The sequence below is a fragment of the Furipterus horrens genome, unplaced genomic scaffold, assembly GCF_987537825.1.
Source record: "Furipterus horrens unplaced genomic scaffold, mFurHor1.1.pri manual_scaffold_2, whole genome shotgun sequence".
In the NCBI taxonomy this organism is placed as follows: domain Eukaryota; kingdom Metazoa; phylum Chordata; class Mammalia; order Chiroptera; family Furipteridae; genus Furipterus; species Furipterus horrens.
Genome location: NW_028327172.1, coordinates 184,246,895 through 184,264,899, shown reverse-complemented (window position 1 = coordinate 184,264,899; position 18,005 = coordinate 184,246,895). Strand labels below are relative to the sequence as shown.

The 18,005-nt window shown below is 34.3% G+C and overlaps 1 protein-coding gene across 8 annotated transcripts in view; it reads left to right on the top strand.

The window, feature by feature from the left end:
• Positions 1-18,005, top strand: part of EXOC1 (exocyst complex component 1) — a 52,313-nt gene that overhangs the window by 5,639 nt on the left and 28,669 nt on the right. For 3 of the 8 annotated variants that reach the window (XM_090266845.1, XM_090266842.1, XM_090266844.1), the window contains exons 3-10: positions 2,173-2,303; positions 5,180-5,339; positions 9,838-9,858; positions 11,366-11,553; positions 13,126-13,353; positions 13,556-13,688; positions 14,616-14,725; positions 15,491-15,544. In XM_090266845.1, the coding sequence (XP_090122971.1) occupies positions 2,173-2,303; positions 5,180-5,339; positions 9,838-9,858; positions 11,366-11,553; positions 13,126-13,353; positions 13,556-13,688; positions 14,616-14,725; positions 15,491-15,544 (1,025 nt within the window). The remainder of the gene's footprint in view (positions 1-2,172; positions 2,304-5,179; positions 5,340-9,837; positions 9,859-11,365; positions 11,554-13,125; positions 13,354-13,555; positions 13,689-14,615; positions 14,726-15,490; positions 15,545-18,005) is intronic. The other 5 variants (XM_090266848.1, XM_090266846.1, XM_090266849.1 and 2 more) reach the window with 3 other exon arrangements.

The window sequence follows — 18,005 nt, the reverse complement described above, 5'->3', positions numbered from 1 at the left end:
CATCCCAGTTTGTGGCTTGTGCTTTTACTTTTTATGTCTTCTAATGAAATTTATTATTTTAATTAAATTAATCTTATTCTTTCTGGCTTCCTCTTTTTGTGTTTTACTTAGGATATCCTTTCCTATCCTGGATAATAAAAGTATTCACTTATATTCTGAAAGTTTTATAGTTTTACCTTTCATATTTTAGTCTTTAATTTACCTGTGTTCATGTACATAGCGATGAGTGTGAGTGTATCTATTTCTGGGTTCTTTCTTATATCTGGTTTTTATTTTGTCTTGTTTTGCTACTTTATTCTTTCACCTACATTTTAGAATCAACTTGTCAAGTTCCAGATTTTGTTGGGATTTTGATTGGAATTGTTTTGAATTTATAGATCACTTTGGAGAGAACTTGCATTTTTAAATTGAGTGTTGTCCATGAACATGGTGCAGTTCTCCATTTATCTAGTTATTTTTTAATGTCTTTCAATAAGGTTTATGGTTTTAAAGCCTTTGCACATGTGTTATTCCTAGGTATGTCTTTATTCCTAGATTTTTTTTTTTAATGTGTTTCATTGATTACAGTGTTACATTTGTTCCAATTTCCCTTCCCACTGCTCCCCTCCACCCGGTGGACCCCTCCCTCCCCTTGTGCCCCCCTTTTAGTCCATGTCCATTGGTTGTGCATATAGTTCTTCTCAACCTCTCTCTGTCTATTCCATTCCCTCCTACTATGCCCCTTAATTCCTACACCATCTCCCTCCCTCTCCCCCTTCCCCTTCCCCGTTGCCTCTGACAGGTTTCTTATTTGTTCATCTGTCAGATTCTTCATCTGTTGCCTGGTGAGCTGCGCCACCGGGATTTCTGTAGTTGTCTGCCTCATTTTGACAGATGCGTTTTGTTTTCTTGGGCCGGCTGTAGGGGGCAGTGCCTGTGTACTCGTCACAACCCAGCGACCGGCCATTTTTTTTTTTTTTTGAGACTTTATTTTCTAGAGTACTTTTAAGTTTACAACAAAATTGAGAGGGCGGTGGAGATTTCCCATATATCCCATCATTGCCCCCACATATACATAGCCTCTTCCTTTATTAATACCGCTCACAACAGTGGTACACTTGTCACCAAGAATGAACCTGTATTGACACATCACAGTCACCCAAAGTCCATAGCGTTCACTCTTGGTGTTGTACTTTCTGTGGTTTTGGATAATGGATAATAATATGAATCCATCATTAAAGTATCATGCAGAGTATTTTTGCTGCCCTAAAAGCCCTCTGCATTCTGCCTGTTCATGTCTCCCTCATCTCTGGCGATCCTTGATCTTCCTATCTCTATAGTGTTACTTTTTCCAGAATGTCATATAGTGGGAATTACACAGTATGTAACCTTCTCACATTGGTTTCTTTCACCTAGTAATTGGAATTTAAGGTTCCCCCATGTCTTTTTATGGCTTGATAATTCATTTCTTTTCAGTTCTGAATAACATTCCATTGTCTGGATGTACCACAGTTTATCCACTCACTACTGAAGGACATCTTGGTTGCTTCCAAGTTTTGGCAATTATGAATAAAGAAGCTATAAACATCTGTGTGCAGGTTTTTGGACAGACATAATGTTTTCAACTCCTTTGGGCAAATACCAAGGAGCACAATGACTAGATTGTATGGTCAGAATGTGTTCAGTTTTGTAAGAAACCTAGAAACTGTTTTCCTAAGTGTCTGTACCATTTGCATCCCCACCAGCCATGAATGGGAGTCCCTGTTGCTGCACATCCTCGCTGGCATTTGGTGGTGTCAGTGTTTCAGATTTTGGCCACACTAATAGGTGTGTAGTGTTATCTTACTGTGTTTTAGTTTGTGAAGCATCTTTTTATGTGCTTCTTTGTGATCTGTGTCTTCTGTTTGATGAGGTATCTGTTAAGGTCTTTGGCCCATTTTTAATCAGATTTTTTTTCTCTTATTTTTGAGTTTTAGGAGTTTTACTTCTCAAGGAATCTGCCTCTGACCCTCTAGTATGATTTAGAATCTGTCATTAGTATTCTCACCATTCCTCACTCATAGCATTTGTTATGAAATAGTACTCCTTTTTTAATATTGTGTACAGGTACCTGACAGTTATATTTGCAATGAATGAATGAATGAAAAATCAGTAAGTGGATAATATTTCTAATGAAAGTGTTTTATTCAACAGTGACAACTGAACGCCCTGTGCAGGTGAAGGTGGTCAAAGTCAAGAAATCTGACAAAGGAGATTTCTACAAAAGGCAAATTACTTGGGCCCTTCGGGACCTTGCTGTGGTAGATGCCAAAGATGCTATTAAAGTATGTTTATTTAAGTTTTTTTGACCTGTGTTCACCAAGTGTCTTTCATTTTATAGCATAATATTGTCTTTTAAAATGACCTAATCTCGTTGTTTTGGGCCTACTGATCAATCAGCCAACCAAGAATTAGTCTACACTGTATCATTCAACCTTCTGTTCTCCCACTCCCCACTCTTAGTCTACTTGAAAATAAGTACATATGTATGTTTGTTTCACTGTTTTTGCTTTTTTTGTCCTACAGTTATGTTTGTGCACAAGCTACATGAACTAGAGCAAAATAACCTTGACTCTACATTTCTGTATTTGAGTCAAGTAAGCTTAGTATAAAATCCGTAAATTAATACAGATTTTAAAGTGGTATGTTGTGCGAGTGGTTTTTAAAAAATAATTGTTCCAGTAAAGCCTAATTTAAAATCATGAATCATATAAGTAAGTCTTTCTTAGTCCTCAGGAATTAATGTCGAATCACCAGCTGAGGCAGCCAGGCTGGCCTTTTGAGGCCATGGTCTAATGTTTGTGACTCAGGTAAAGGAAATAATAATGAGTTTCACACCTTATTTTAATGAATTTAAAGAATAAGCTATAAGAATATAAATCTTACACCTTTCATTTCAGCCATATTCAAACTGAATAAGATGGTAATCATCTTAAAGGACAGCCTTTATTTCTGACAATTCAAGAGTTTTCACAGCAATACCTTTTTCAAAGAAATCAAGTAGAGCTCCTCTGTTTAAATTAGGTGCTTCCCCTTCCTCATCCTCTCTAAGCCCATCCCTCTTTCTCCACAGCCCTAAGCACCTCCATTGCTCCAGGGCATGCTTGGAACCACATCCACTGGTACTATTGATGTGGCTAATAAGCAAGGCTTACATTAATGTCATGCTGGGTGCCCTTTGATTTCAAGTCTTATAAATTTATTAAAAAGGCACAAAGAAGTAAAAACTGCCTTTGTAGAGCAATCTGGTAACATAAAATTCTGGTTTTACTCTTATCCTGGTACAAACCTGTAAGGAACTAAAAGCTGGACGAAATGACACACAGTTGAGTCAGGTGCAAAATAATTTTTAAATGAAGCAAAACAACCTCAGGAGAGCCCTCATATCTGTAGAGTTCATATTTCTTTCAAATATAGAAAATGCTTTTTCTTTACGTATTTTAGACAATCTGGGCCTTTGTTTTTATCCCTAAGGACCACCCAGTTTTTAGAAAAATGTGGAAACAGTATTTGGTAGGTGCTTTGAGTGAATGCATGTATATGTATTTGGAAAGAAAATTAAAATGGGATTTTAAAAATACTGTAATAAATTATTTAACAAATAATTTTTATTACCATATGGAAGGATCAAGAGTAGAGACTTTTTTTGTAGGTTTCTGTGTAAGAGAAAATACTTTAAGGGCTTTTTAGAAACACACCTTTATTTAAAAGCCTTTTTTCCTTCAATAGTTTTGCACTTCACAACCCCATTGAGTTACATAATTTGCTAACTTGGCTCTGAATGCTTATTTGAATGCTTTCTCACAGATGACACCTCATTGCTGACTTGCTTAATGGATTTTTTTTTTTTTTCATTTTATGTAGGCACCCTGATGTGTGTATGCTACATATGAATGTAAAACATAAAATTTTTATACATAGCCTAACATTAGCCATTTAGTATTACACATTGATTTGCATGACTGTTGCCACTGGAGCACTCAGCTTGTTTTATGGCATTATGGGAAATATTCCTAGGGAAGGGACCATTTCCCATCAAGTGTCATATTAGTTGCCAGTACTCTTAAATTTTTTTGTAAGTAATAGTGCAACTACCTTTTCATATAAATGTTAAGTTTTTAATCTTTTGATGCTCAATTCTGCTTATTGAGCTATAAATTGAAGTAGTAGTTCCATGCTACTATATGATTGTAACATGCACAGGTCAAGTCCTAATCCCTAAATTATCCCAAGTCTTCACAGTAAAAGTCAGTAAAAGTAAAAGACAGTAAAAGTCTGATATGACTTCTCTTGCCTTTAAGGTCTTTATTTACTTTTTATTCCCCCTTAAATAACACTTTAAATTAATCAAATATATTATTAGCCTTCTGTAGAATATTAAGAACATTTGAGCCTCTTAATTATTTGGATGTGAAGAAGAGTATATGTCCATACTTTTCATTTTTTATATAGTAGTCAAGTAGATCTACATTCGAGGGAGAATTAGGCTGGCATGAAATTATTGCTGTAGTGTGGCTGAAGGCATGTAGACAGCACAGTGCAACTTCTTCACATCAATTGAGCTTTTTTATGAATTTTGAGATACCTTAAGCATTCTTTATTTTCAGAACTTAAAACAGTTAAGGGCTATCTCTGCTTTTTACCTGATTTGTTCCTGAAAATCACACCAGGATATAGATTGTATATATTTTTTCTCAAATGTTATAATCAGAAGATATATTCTTAATGAAGGAATTAGTGTCAAATCACAGTTATGAATAATAGAACATTATCAAATAATAGTAAATTAAAAAGAAAAGTTAGGTGCACATCAAAACTAGAGACCATTGTCATTTTACAGATTAGGAAGCTGAGACACAAAGCTGTTAAGTAGACAGCCTGTACTTTTACTCACATACTTCTGGGGGATAGGAAGGAAATTATCAAAACACTATGTTTATTTATTTATTTTTAATCCAGCTGTTTGGGGGAGGTAAACAACATGTTTGCTATAAATTGAATTCTCTGAACCATTCCCTGCAAGTCACTTAGATGATTTTTAATGGTCATTTGTTTTTTTCAAGAACAAGTTCAACTTATTTTTGTTTTATTGAAATATAGATTTTATAATAATGAAAATGCGATATGATCAAAAACAATATCTTGTATATTTTTATTTCAGGAAAATCCTGAATTTGATTTACACTTTGAAAAAATATATAAATGGGTTGCCAGCAGTACTGCTGAAAAGAATGCATTTATTTCATGCATTTGGAAATTGAATCAGCGCTATCTCCGGAAGAAAATTGATTTTGTTAATGTCAGTTCACAGCTTTTGGAAGGTAAAGTTAAATAAAAATGTACATGTGAAATCAAGTGTATCTATAATTATATAATTTGACATTATTCAAAGTAATTAAAACACTGAATTACCTTTTTGTAAAGGAATTTTAAAATAATTTTCTTATTGAAAAAGTGATGATAGTCTTCTCTCTATGCACATTTAAATAAATTTACAGGTTTTTTTTTTACGGTTATCATTTTTTTTCTTTTTTTGTTTTGTATATTTTATTGATTATGCTGTTACAATAGTTCCAATGTTCTTTCCCCCTTTGCTCCCCTCTGTCCAGTACCCCTTTTCCCCCAGCAATCCCATCCCCCTTAGTTCATGTCCATGGGTTGTGCATACAAGTCCTTTGGCTTCACCTTTTCCTATATTCTTCTTTAAAAAAAAATTTAATTAATTTTTATATAACAATAAAAAATAACAATTCCCCCCTCTCCGACTTAAGACCCTTTATAATCTTATAAGGGACAATGGGTGAAGGTCTCTTGCTCCTCTAGCTGCTTCAAGCTGGGCATGGTCATCGTCCTACCTACCCTTGGGTCCAAAAATCCCTAATAAGAGTGAGGGTGTGGAGGGGAGGGTGGCCCTCCCACATGGGGAAGGATCGTGCAGACTCCAGGTCAGTTGGCTGTCCCCAGACAATGGCATGCTTGGTTTAACAGACTGGCATCCTTGTTGTATTCTGGGGGCAACATATTTGGCAACAGGGTTAAAAGGCATCATTCAATCCATAACCACAGGTGACAACAGGCAGGGATTGATTTTTCAATGTCCCATATTAGGGGAGAAACAAAAGGCTCTTTGGAGGAAGGTGTGCAAGGCACATTACACCTGTCCAAAACCCTTTTGCCCACTATACTTAGTTTGGGCTGAGGGGAATATTTTAGGTTTCCCACCTCTCAGACCTCTGGGCCCTTTCTGTCCAAGCCTTTAGGATAGACAAGAGAAACCAGTTTTAAAGTGAAGCCCACAGACGACCCCATGCTTCACCAACCCAGCCACTTAGTTCAGCCAAACCATTGAATCTCAGGAGGCAGCAATGCAGACAGGGTTAAGTGAGGCCTATATGTACAGACAATCACTCAGGTAATGAGATCATAGACTTATGCCCTATGAAAACAGAACACACATGTTAGTTTCCGCAACATAACCCACAAACTAGTCTATATCTGCAAGACTCTTATTGGAAAGACATCCAGTTGCAAGGCATTTGACATTATTCTTGCCTGTAAATTAAGCATCTTTGATTTTGCCACAGACCTAATTTAACTTTCAAATGAAAACAAACTTTAAATGAAAATAAACTTTAAAGATAGTTAACTGCACTACTTTATAGTCTCCCACTGAGCATTGTGGTTTTCCTTGAATTGCAATTTTTCTCCTTAAGATTTCCCTCCTTGTCATTAAAGGGACCACATTAAGTCCAGTTTTAATTTATACTGTTTGTTTGCATAAACAACAAGAAGAGCAAATGATCTTTACATCTGTTTTGCTGGAACTTACACAAGGAACCTTTCGGGTGACTTTCAGGCTGCCTACAATGTTTTTTTTTTTTTTTTAAAGATTTTATTTATTTCCTTTCAGAGAGAGAGGAAGGGAGGGAGAAAGGGAGAGGAACATTGATGTGTGAGAGATACATTGATTGGTTGCTTCTCACACACCTCCAACAGGGCACGGGGCCTGTAACCCAGGCATGTGCCCTGTCTGGGAAACAAACCAGTGACCCTTTGGTTCACAGGCCAGCACTCAGTCCACTGAGCCACACCAGCCAGGGCTACAATGTTTTTTAACATACTTTTTCCAACATTATTTTTAATGGCACCATAGTATTCCATTATATGGATATGCTATAATTTATTTATTTATTTTTAATTTTCCAGTCTTTGCTTAATTTAAAAAACTCTGAGGTTAATGTCTTTATAGCTGTATTTTTTGCAGCGTATACACGTAGTGGTTAAGAACACAACTCTGGAGAGAGACTGCCTGGATTCAAATCCTAGCTTTGTCACTTACTAGCTATGTGACTTTGGTTATTCTATGTTTCAGTTTCCCTTATCTTAGAAATAGAGATAATGATAGTATCTCTCCCATAGGACTGTTGTGAGGATTAAATTATGTAATATATGAACATGATGAGAGCCATATAAGATATAGAGAAAGTACTCAATAAATATTAGCTATTATTATATTATCAGGATAAAATCCTTAGACATGAAGTTAATTAGGATAATTTTGATCAGTCTGTCTTTAAGAATGTTACTAAAGATTATTTTGAGTTTCAAGACAAAAACTATACTGTTAATTATTGAAAATATATGAGATTTTATTCTTTGAAAATTTCTTTCATAAAGATTTAAACCTTGTAAGAAGATGGTTCTGTGTGCCTTGTCAATGCAATTTGTGTTGTAGTCTTCATCTCAAAGAAAGCAGTTGAAAGAACAGAGTTGTTGCTCCTCTTGAGAAAAAACCCTTAGATTTGTCCTAAATTAGAAAGAAAACTTAGATTTGTCCTAAGTTGTATATTAACATTTAAAAATAGAAGCTTCTATTCTGTCAGGTGGAATCATCTGAAATTGCCTGTATTCAACCAATCTGACCTACAAAAATAGCAGTTTCAGGTGCTTCAGACTGTTCCTTTTCTTTGCCACTTGCCTCTGTCTTCTCTCTGTGTTGTTTTACTTATTCCTTTGGTCATGGATCTTTCATTAGTTATAAATTAGTGAGCCTGTTACTGGTTTCAGGCTTAATGCTTGGAACTGGCAGAGGGAAGTCACGTCTGCCAGACCCTGTCCTCCCGCAGTGAGGCTGGCCTTCTGGGTGGCCCTCTCACCAACATTAGACCTCAGTGTCTTGGTGATTGAGTGTGTTAAAGAAATGACCTTCAAAAAAATTTATGGTAGTTTTTCATGCCTTAAATAGTGGTTTAACTTTTCTTTTTTTGAGTGACCTTTATTTTTATTTTTATATTTTTACCATTTCAGGGTTGAACATTCTATTAAGTGAATTTAAAAATAAGCTGTCTTGTTTTCAAATACTACATATCTCCAGTTATTATTTATCACCTAAAATGTGTTTTAAACCAATATATCTTAATAAATAAACAATATGGGAAAATATATTCCCTACTTATATTTACCTCATTTAGAAACATGAGCAAAATCAATGAGAAGAATATCACTGTTATTGAGAATGAAGTGTTTAGCTTAAAAAACCAAAAAAGACAATTTGATTTATTAGGGCCTAAAACAAAGGTGTAGACATTTTCATAATTTTATAAATATTAACCCATATTGAGATCAATTTTAAGAATACTGAGATCTTTAAGGATCTCATTTTGAAAATTCCTTTCTGTAAATCAAATAACTGTTGGTTTGGTTTAGTGGAGTTCATGGAGTAGTTTTCTAAAAAGTTTACAAACCTGTTTTAATGTTTTACTGGACTTGAAACTCATGGCTGTTAATTCTCACTTAAAAAAAAAAAAAAAAGATGTCTTTAAGCTTTGGGTGATGTTGGAAAATAAATCATCACCATCTCTTTTTAAGAGCTAAATAATCATCCAAGTAAGTAAAACTGTTTATTGTGAATGTGAGCAGTGGTGACTTAGTTTTTATTGTGACAGTTGAATGTTCATGCTAATAATTGGGGCTTCTCAGCAAAATATGATTTTTAAAAGAGGACTTTGTTAGCATCTGAAGTAGACTGAAGTTTTTATTTGGCCTTTTCTTTTTCATTTTTATAACCAGATTTTTAAAAAATCTTTGACTTGAATACTTAAATGGCAGTGTGAACTGATATCTTGTATGTATTTTAATTGCTTCAATTTTGTCCTTTCTAACAGAGCTTTATGACTAATCCATTGTGAGGGTGTGTTAGTCCCGGTAAGGTTTTGGACCATGAGTGAAAATAGCTAGACTAAATGCATGAGTCACAACTGACCTAAAAATAATCCCCGGAAAGTGATTTGTTTCCCAGTTTTCTCCTCCAAGGACTAGTCAGTACTGTTTCTTGAAAGACTGAGAGAAATGGAAATATAAATGTATTTTTAAGAAATGTCAGAAAATGAATAAGAAAAATAAATTCTGGAACTTTAGCCTCTCATGGATTTTTCCACTTTGTAGTTAATTTTGACATTGTCTTTTAACCCTTTGAGTGCCAACATCGCTGTGAGCGACTCTGACAAATATTCCCAAAAGTGCCAGCATCGCTCCCAGCAACTTTTTTTCATTGGCTATAAATGTAAATAACAATGGAATAATTTGTATATGTTTTGTTCTCTTTTTTTGTACCTCAGGTTATATATTGATATAATTTTTTCTCATATTGATTGAAATTTCAAATTATGCATGGCACTCAAAAGGTTAAACTTTGATTTAGCATGAAGTACAAATGAAATATGGGTAGTATTTAAAAAATTTAAACCTGTATAATTTTCTACCCAGCTAATATTCTTTGCTTACTTTCCTCTGCTTTTTTCATACCTTTTTACTCTCCAGAACTGCCTAAAGTTACAGAAGGTGCGTAACACCTTTTCTTCTTATTCTAGTCTGTATATTTTTATTTTTATTACTTGCCATTGTTATGTACTGTTGGTTGCATATTTTATGAAATTGTGTTTAGGGACAACTTTGTTACTACAAAATCCATACACTGATAAAATTAATAATACTGTTAATTATTAACTTCCAAATGATTGCTCCATGGCAGAGAAAATACTTGTTCTGAAGCAGTTATAAACTTTAAAAATATTTATTTTGAATATCTACTTGCGTAAAGAGCTATTCTGAATGTCATGTGCAGGCCTTACTCCCTAGTGGCTAATAAGCTGTCATACATGACAGTTCAGCATTTCCACAATGAACTGAAATGGACTCATTCAAAGGGCAAGGAGTTTAGTGATGCCTCAAAAGAACTGATATTTATACTGTAATCTGCAATTGCCTGTACCACAAGTTTTAGTCTCCTTTTTTTTTTTTTCTGGGACATTATCTAAATCTGCTTAATTAGCAATTCTTAAGAGTAAATCCTTTCTCACTTTGAAAAAGCTGGTTTTTGTTCTAGGATGAATTAAGATGTCAAGTCATACTGAATGTAAATATTCACTTTCATAGAAAATAATGAATATTTAAAGTATCCAGAGTTTGTGATTTAAATCATGTCCCATTAAGTTTATAAAAATTGGTAATGTTATTTAGAGATTATTTAGGAGGTAAATTATTTTTTCATTTTACCTCTTTTAACCTCAAACATTATATAAACTCTCACATGCTGAGTGTATTCAAAAAATTGAACTGAAACATTTATTTAGAAAGCACTTCACATTTGACCTCTTGGTCTTTTGTTATGAAGCATTAAGGCCTGTGTAAATTTTTGTAATTTCAAACAGCCACGTTGTTGCTCTTTTTACTATAGTTGTTGAGAAAGCTTCTGTGGCTGATCTTTAAATTTTATCAATGCATGTGAAATTCTTTTAAACAAAAATGGAAAATTCAGCTCATATTTTCAGTGCCCCAAATAAATTGTGAATTGTAGATGCACTTTTCATTTCAATTAAAAGTTACTGAAAAAAATGTTACAAAGATGAAAAGAACAAAAATAACAGAAGAAAAATGTTACCTGGGGAAAAAAAAAGAAGGCAGATTGTTTTCATGTGTCCTGAATTAATAATAGTAGTTTATTAGAGCAACAAGCACCTCAGGTAGGAAAAAAAGGTTGTTTGTTTCATGTGTTTTGTTTTTCTTTTTGTATTTGTTTTTTCGTTTAATCGTGTTTTGGGAAATTGTGACTAAAGCCTATTTTAACACTTACATGTCAGTGAATTAGACTGCATGCTTTTTATTACAATAAACATATTAACATATGCCATTTTTATGAAAATAGGGTTTTTTCTATATATTTTGAGTCATTCGTTCCTATTTTTCAGACACTATATGTGACCTATGCTTATAATTGACCTTACCTATAAGTACCATGTTATTGTTCTGCTTTCTTACCTTTTTATTTTTAATTTTTACCTTCTTTAAGAATCTGTTCCAAGTGGAGAAAACCAGAGTGTGACAGGAGGTGATGAAGAAGCAGTAGATGAATACCAAGAGTTAAATGCGAGAGAAGAGCAGGATATTGAAATAATGATGGAAGGCTGTGAATGTGCAATTTCTAACGCTGAGGCCTTTGCAGAAAAGTTGTCCAGAGAGCTGCAGGTGCTAGATGGGGTAAGACTATCTGGTAATCTATGAATAGTGAAGTGTAGTGGATTGAAAAGACTGGTGATAAGCCTATTTTACTGCCCCATAGTGTGATTATTGCTGTCTTTCTATACAGGTGCATTCCTGGCTGCCATCGGTCTTCCGCTGTTTTTGATCAAATGGAAGAACCACCCCTGTTAGTCAGGACAGTGAAAGCAGTTGGCTAAGGTTTTGAATTCGAGAGGTTCTTGATATGAAATGATGGAAATAAAAAGTAGCCAACTACAGACCAACCTGGGAGTTGATTCCTCTAGCCTCTGAAACACCTCAGAATAGTTCAATACAAAAGAAGAGCATTTCTGTGGTTTGGAAAAAAAAGGTACAAATTAGACAGAGAGTAATTGGGCTGAAATAAGTGAATCATTTATTGAAAGGGAGCAGAATAGATGTGATGAAAACAGAGTCAAGGGAAAAGGATGTTTGACTGCTCTTCTGAAATATTTTGGAATAGATCCTTTAATTTGTGTGCACAGTTTCTGAGCCTGTATCTAAATGTACATCTTCAGAGCATAAAGAGTTAGAAGAAGCAATACTGATGTGAAAAAATCTAATATGAACAGTTGGGGTTTTTTTGTTTTGTTTAGACAAGGTTAGCATTTAAGAAAAACCCTCTGAGAATAAAGAATATTTTAAGAATTGAAGAATTTTGGTATTTTATTCATGAAGGGTACAAAAGTTACAAGATTGAACTCAGGCCCAGAAATTACATGAGTAGTCCTAGCTTACAAGTTTACAAACTCACTAGAGATGTAAAACCTAGAAGAGACTTGAAGATGTTTAAGTGGAAATTGTCCTGGACAAAATCAAGCCCCAGCTCTGCGACTTAAGAGATATTAATTGTTCTGACTACTCTTGACTTTATTGTTAGGCTGTACTTACTGTTGAGTTATTATGAATACTATATAAAATTACACATGTGAAATTACAGCATCAACTGTACAATGATATTCTTTTAATTCCTTGTCCAAGATTTTTTTTTCATACCATGTTGCCTGCCTTCTTAATGTGGTGTAGTGGTTTACATTCTCTAATTAATATTGCGTATATGTTCCCAGTCATCATACTGCTTTGCAGTTTAATTTTGGATTTGGCAACTCCCATATTTCAGGAAATTGAGAATCAATAGTCAGGAACATTTAGAAAATAATGGTAAGGGGATGGTGGTTTGTTACTGCTTTACCTAGAAAAAATTAGTTGCAAAGGAAAGAGAAGAGAAAAAGATTTAATGCCCCTCAATTTACAGAAATGGGAATATAATATTACATGGTTGGGCAGAACTATACTTGTGCAGTCTGTGGAAATATAAAATACAGAGTTCTGGTCCCTACCTCAATATAGAGGTAAGTGTACCTTCTTTTTTTTTACCTTCTTGAAATACTGTGTGAAAAGTGGAATGTAAACATAAAGTGATAAAGTAGACGTGTAGATGTACATATCAATCTTTGTTACTTTGCTCTCAGATTTGGTAGCATTTCATCTTTATACTTCCTTTACACATTGAAATAGTATGACATGTTACTTTTGTTTTTAACTTTGTAGGCTAATATCCAGTCAATCATGGCCTCTGAAAAGCAAGTGAACATCCTGATGAAGCTATTGGATGAGGCTCTAAAGGAAGTGGATCAGATTGAATTTAAACTCAGCAGTTATGAGGAAATGCTCCAAAGTGTAAAAGAACAAATGGATCAGATCTCTGAAAGCAACCATCTAATTCATCTTAGTAACACCAATAATGTAAAACTCCTGTCCGAGATAGAGTTTCTTGTGGTAAGTGTGATTATAAACTACCAACAGCAATCAAAACCAAAATCTAGTGATAATATGTAAAACCCATTTGTAAACATTTTCTCATTTCCTTATGAGAACAAGATTTAAAATAATTACAGACCTGGTGATAGGATTAAACAGACACTTACCTGTGAATTTCCCAAAATTACATGTAAAAATATTATGGTTACATCTATTCCAGAACCACATGGACTTGGCCAAAGGTCATATAAAGGCCCTTCAAGAAGGGGATCTTGCTTCTTCTAGAGGCATCGAGGCCTGCACCAATGCCGCCGATGCCCTTCTGCAATGCATGAATGTAGCTCTTCGACCAGGTGTGTTTGTTGGAGATGTAACCAAGGATCTGAGGCTGAGCCTGTAATTTAGCATAATGCTTTTGATAAGAAATACATGGGGCAAGCAGTTTAGGGTTACATTATTAGCTATTCAAACAAGTTTCAGTTATTTCCATATATATTTCTATTGGCACTAATAACTTTTTCATTTCAGTTCCTCCTGCTTGACCATCAGTGACCCAAGTTAACACTGATTTTTCTTCAGTACAGTCCACAGAACCTAGTACGAAGTAGACGCTTTGGTTAGATCAGAGAGCATAGGGTTTTGCTAGGCCAGAAACTTGACTGCATCAGAATCACCTAGAAGGCTTGTTAAGGTACAGATTACCAAAAAAAAGAAACATACATGCAGTGTATTAAATGGAAAAACTCAATATTTTATAAAGATACCAGTTTTCTTTATTCTAATGCACCACAATAAAACTAACCACAGATTTTCTTTTATCCTGGAAATAAGATGATTTTTAAATTGTTATGGTAAAATAAACAATCAAGAAGAGTTATGAGAACTCTAAATAGCAAAAGCACGGAGGCAGGCAGGACATGGGAATTCTATGGCTGAGGCAGGGAAAGTACAAGATGAACTTCTAAATTTACTCAGTGAATATTAATTGAGAAAAAAATACAGATTACCAGGCCCTACCCCTAGATTCAGTATGTCTGGGATGAGGCCTTAAAATCCACATTTCTAACATTTCCCAGATAATGCTGAGGAAGGACCACTCTTTGGAACTACTGTGTTATACCATTTTTTCCCTTACCTTTCCTTTATAAAAGCAAACAAATAAACCAGTAAAACTTTGGGTTCTTTAAAACTGAAATGTGGATACTGTTCTAAATATACTCAGGAAACATCAGGAACATCTTTTTACCCCTTAAAGCTGTCAAGAAATATTCTGATTTCAGGTCATGACATGCTCCTGGCAGTCAAACAACAGCAGCAGCGTTTCAGTGATTTGCGAGAGCATTTTGCCCGGAGACTGGCCAGTCACCTCAACAATGTTTTTGTTCAGCAGGTAATTTTATTATTAATACTGGCATTTCCTATAGCTTGTTACATAATATATTACCTTAAACTTCAATTCCCACAAATACTTGAATATATTTCATTGGGATCGCAGCATATTCTTCACACATTTGATTTTAAGATTTTGAAATATGCGTATATTTCCTCACAATTTTATTTTGGGCCTCGGCTGCCTCCATAGATAGACAGTTGGTTTCTTTCAGCTAAACTTCTCTAATTCTAGAAGTCACATAAATAATTATGCTTTCTTACTGCATTTACTATTAAGATAATCTTATTTATAAAAATAAGTCCAAATATTTTACATGTTTACTGTTTGGCCTGTTGTATTTGTCAATATTTGAGGTGAAAACAAGGACGTGATTCAGTGTATGAAATGTTTCTTTGGCTCTGTGTATTTATCTACATGAAAAAAATGAGTACAGCGCAATTATAAATCCCTGTTGATTTAATCTTACATGAACCATTTGTGTACATTTTTATATGCAAAGAAATGTTATAATTAAGGTTATGCAATAATATTAATATTAACACTACCTTAGAGGGATTTGAATAGAAGGCTTTTTAATAGCTGGTATAATAAATTAGGCTTCTTATGTTCTTCATCCCTTTTACTTGGGTTTTTGGGCAAAAAGAAAAATTGTGAGAAATTTTGTTCACCAAGGAATGTTTTCTGAAATATTGGATTCTTATTTTGTTTTCACTTTACAGTATTCTAAAACAATTGTATTTACTATATTTTATTTCTGATTAGTTTACTCAGGCCCTCCTTCAACTCTATAACAGGTCCTACTTTCTTTCGGTGCCTGTGAGTACATCAAATTTGGCTCAAGCTTCTCTGATTCATTTATTTTTTTTTTCTATAAAGTTTGCTAAACTAAACAGCAGCAAAATCTGCATAGATTATAACTTACTATTTTAAGCTACCTGTTAACCATATTTGTAGCTGTTTTTAAATGTCCCATAGCAAAAATTTATTTTGGCCCAAAGGGCATCTAATATTCTGCTTGCCTTTCTTTCTATCCTTCTTTTACTCACTACTTCATTTATTTAGAAATCATTTGCCAGTTGATTGAGATTCATACCAGACATTTATTTGGGGTAGATAAGCAGCTGATCCTGCCTTCAAGTAGCTCATGGTCTAGGGAAGGGAGATGAGCATACTCAGGAAGGGTAAATGTTATGATAGTGCTATACAGGAACATAAAAGAAGATGACCTAACTGAGCACGTGAGGGGGAAATCGGGAAATACTCCCTTAACATTTCACTTGACTTGAAAAGTGTCAAGAAAAAAGTAAACCTAGAAATCACATTTCTAGGGAAATACTAATTCACATTTTTCTTTCAGAATTATTTCAATAATACCTATTTCTACACATTTCCTTACTTTTTAACAATGACACTGTTCATATTTGTTGATGGTATTGAAAATACAGTCCGTAAACAGTAGTCTTTTCTTCACCCTTAATTGTTTGTTGTAACATGTAGTTATATTTATGATTTTGCTTCTTTACCTTATAAACTAATAGCTTGTTTAAAATAAATGCTTTGCAGTTCTGAAAATCTAATATGTATGTATTGTTACATGTGAATGATGCATGTTAAAAACCACAATGTTGCAATACCCTGGAATATGCTGAAGAAGGTGGAAGAGGGTGTCCCAAGTACAGAAAATAGATTTTCTAGGTGTTGAATTCAGTGCATCAGGTCAGCTAGCAAAAGAGTTGGGAAACCTGGGTATTTCTATTCCTGGTTGTCAGACAAACTAGCTGGGAGAATTTGACTACCTTATTATGGTACATTTCTTTGTCAAATTTTCATTGTGTGCCTATTATATACTCACTGTTGTTCATATGTAAGAGGAAGAAATAACTCCCACCCTCAAGATGCTTGTAAGGAGGCTAATGTTCTTAAAGCTCTACAGCAATGTGTATATTAAAGTGTTGATTGTATGACTACATATACATATTATACATATATCAATTAAGTGCTAATGGGGCTTAATTAAAAGTGAGTTTACCAAGGCCCTCGCCAGGTAGCTCCATTGGTTGGAGTGTCATCCTGTACACCAAAAGGTTGTGGGTTCAATCTCTGGGTCCAGAGCTCATACCTAGGTTGTGGGTCGATCCCGGTCAGTATGCATATGGGAGGCAACTAGTCAATGTCTCTCTCTCTCTTTCTCTCCCCCCCCCTTCCCTGCGACCTCAATCCCTCCCTCTTCCTCTCTCTCTAAAATCAATAAGCTTATTCTTGGGTGAGGATTACCAAAAAAAAAAAAAAAAGTGAGTTTATTGAGGATCCTAGTGGTCAGATATGGCGTCACGTATAAGCCTTGAACAGAGTCCATGCAATACAGTATATAGCAAACGTATAGATATTATAACATTTATAACTACTGTACAGAGGAACCCAGTGTAAGTGATCTACTGATAAAAATATAACAGTAATCTAAGAGCATTGATTCCCAGTCTTTAAAATTCACACATCAGTAATTAAAAGAAGCAAACTTTAGAGATTGACCAAGTCACCAATTTTTTATTTTACCAAGCAAAAACCTTAAAATAGAAATACTGCCATCTACCTTCACTATCTTTTTATTTTAAAAATGATGTTTTGGCACTAAAAGAGAAAAACATAATTTCAGACTTTTAAAATTAATACTTTTACCTTTATGAGAAACTTAATCCCATCATTTTATTTTTTTTCTTATTGCTATAGGCCAGTAAAAACATCTTTACATTTGGGAATTGCTGATCCGGAGCATGCTATCTATGATGCAGCTTTCATACAAATACCTCTATGTAGCTGTATTTTATGTGAAATCTGAAATGCATTTTTATTTAAAGTTAACTTCTTTAATATACTGTGAATAATATTTTGAACAATTGGCTAGATTCTTTTGGCTCTTTTAGATCTCTTTCACCTCAGTTTCCATTGAAATTATAGTCACCTATAATTTTTACATTTACTAGTGATATTTAAGAGACTCAGGAGTAACACTAATTAGTATTTTGATATGGAAATTAGAAGGTCAAATTAAGGCTAACAAAATTGAGGAAATATTTGCATAAGAATATGTTATTTTAAATTCTGTGGTTGTTTTTTGAAAGATTTGTCTTAGAAGGGTAACTGCTCTTTGCCCTCTCTTTTTCTGCCTTTGATTGCAAGAGACCTTGTGATTCTATTCTTTGCCTTTAGCAACATGATGAGACTGATTATGCACTGACCTAAAAAAGACAATCCGGAAAAAACTGAAGTTGCAGTGTTT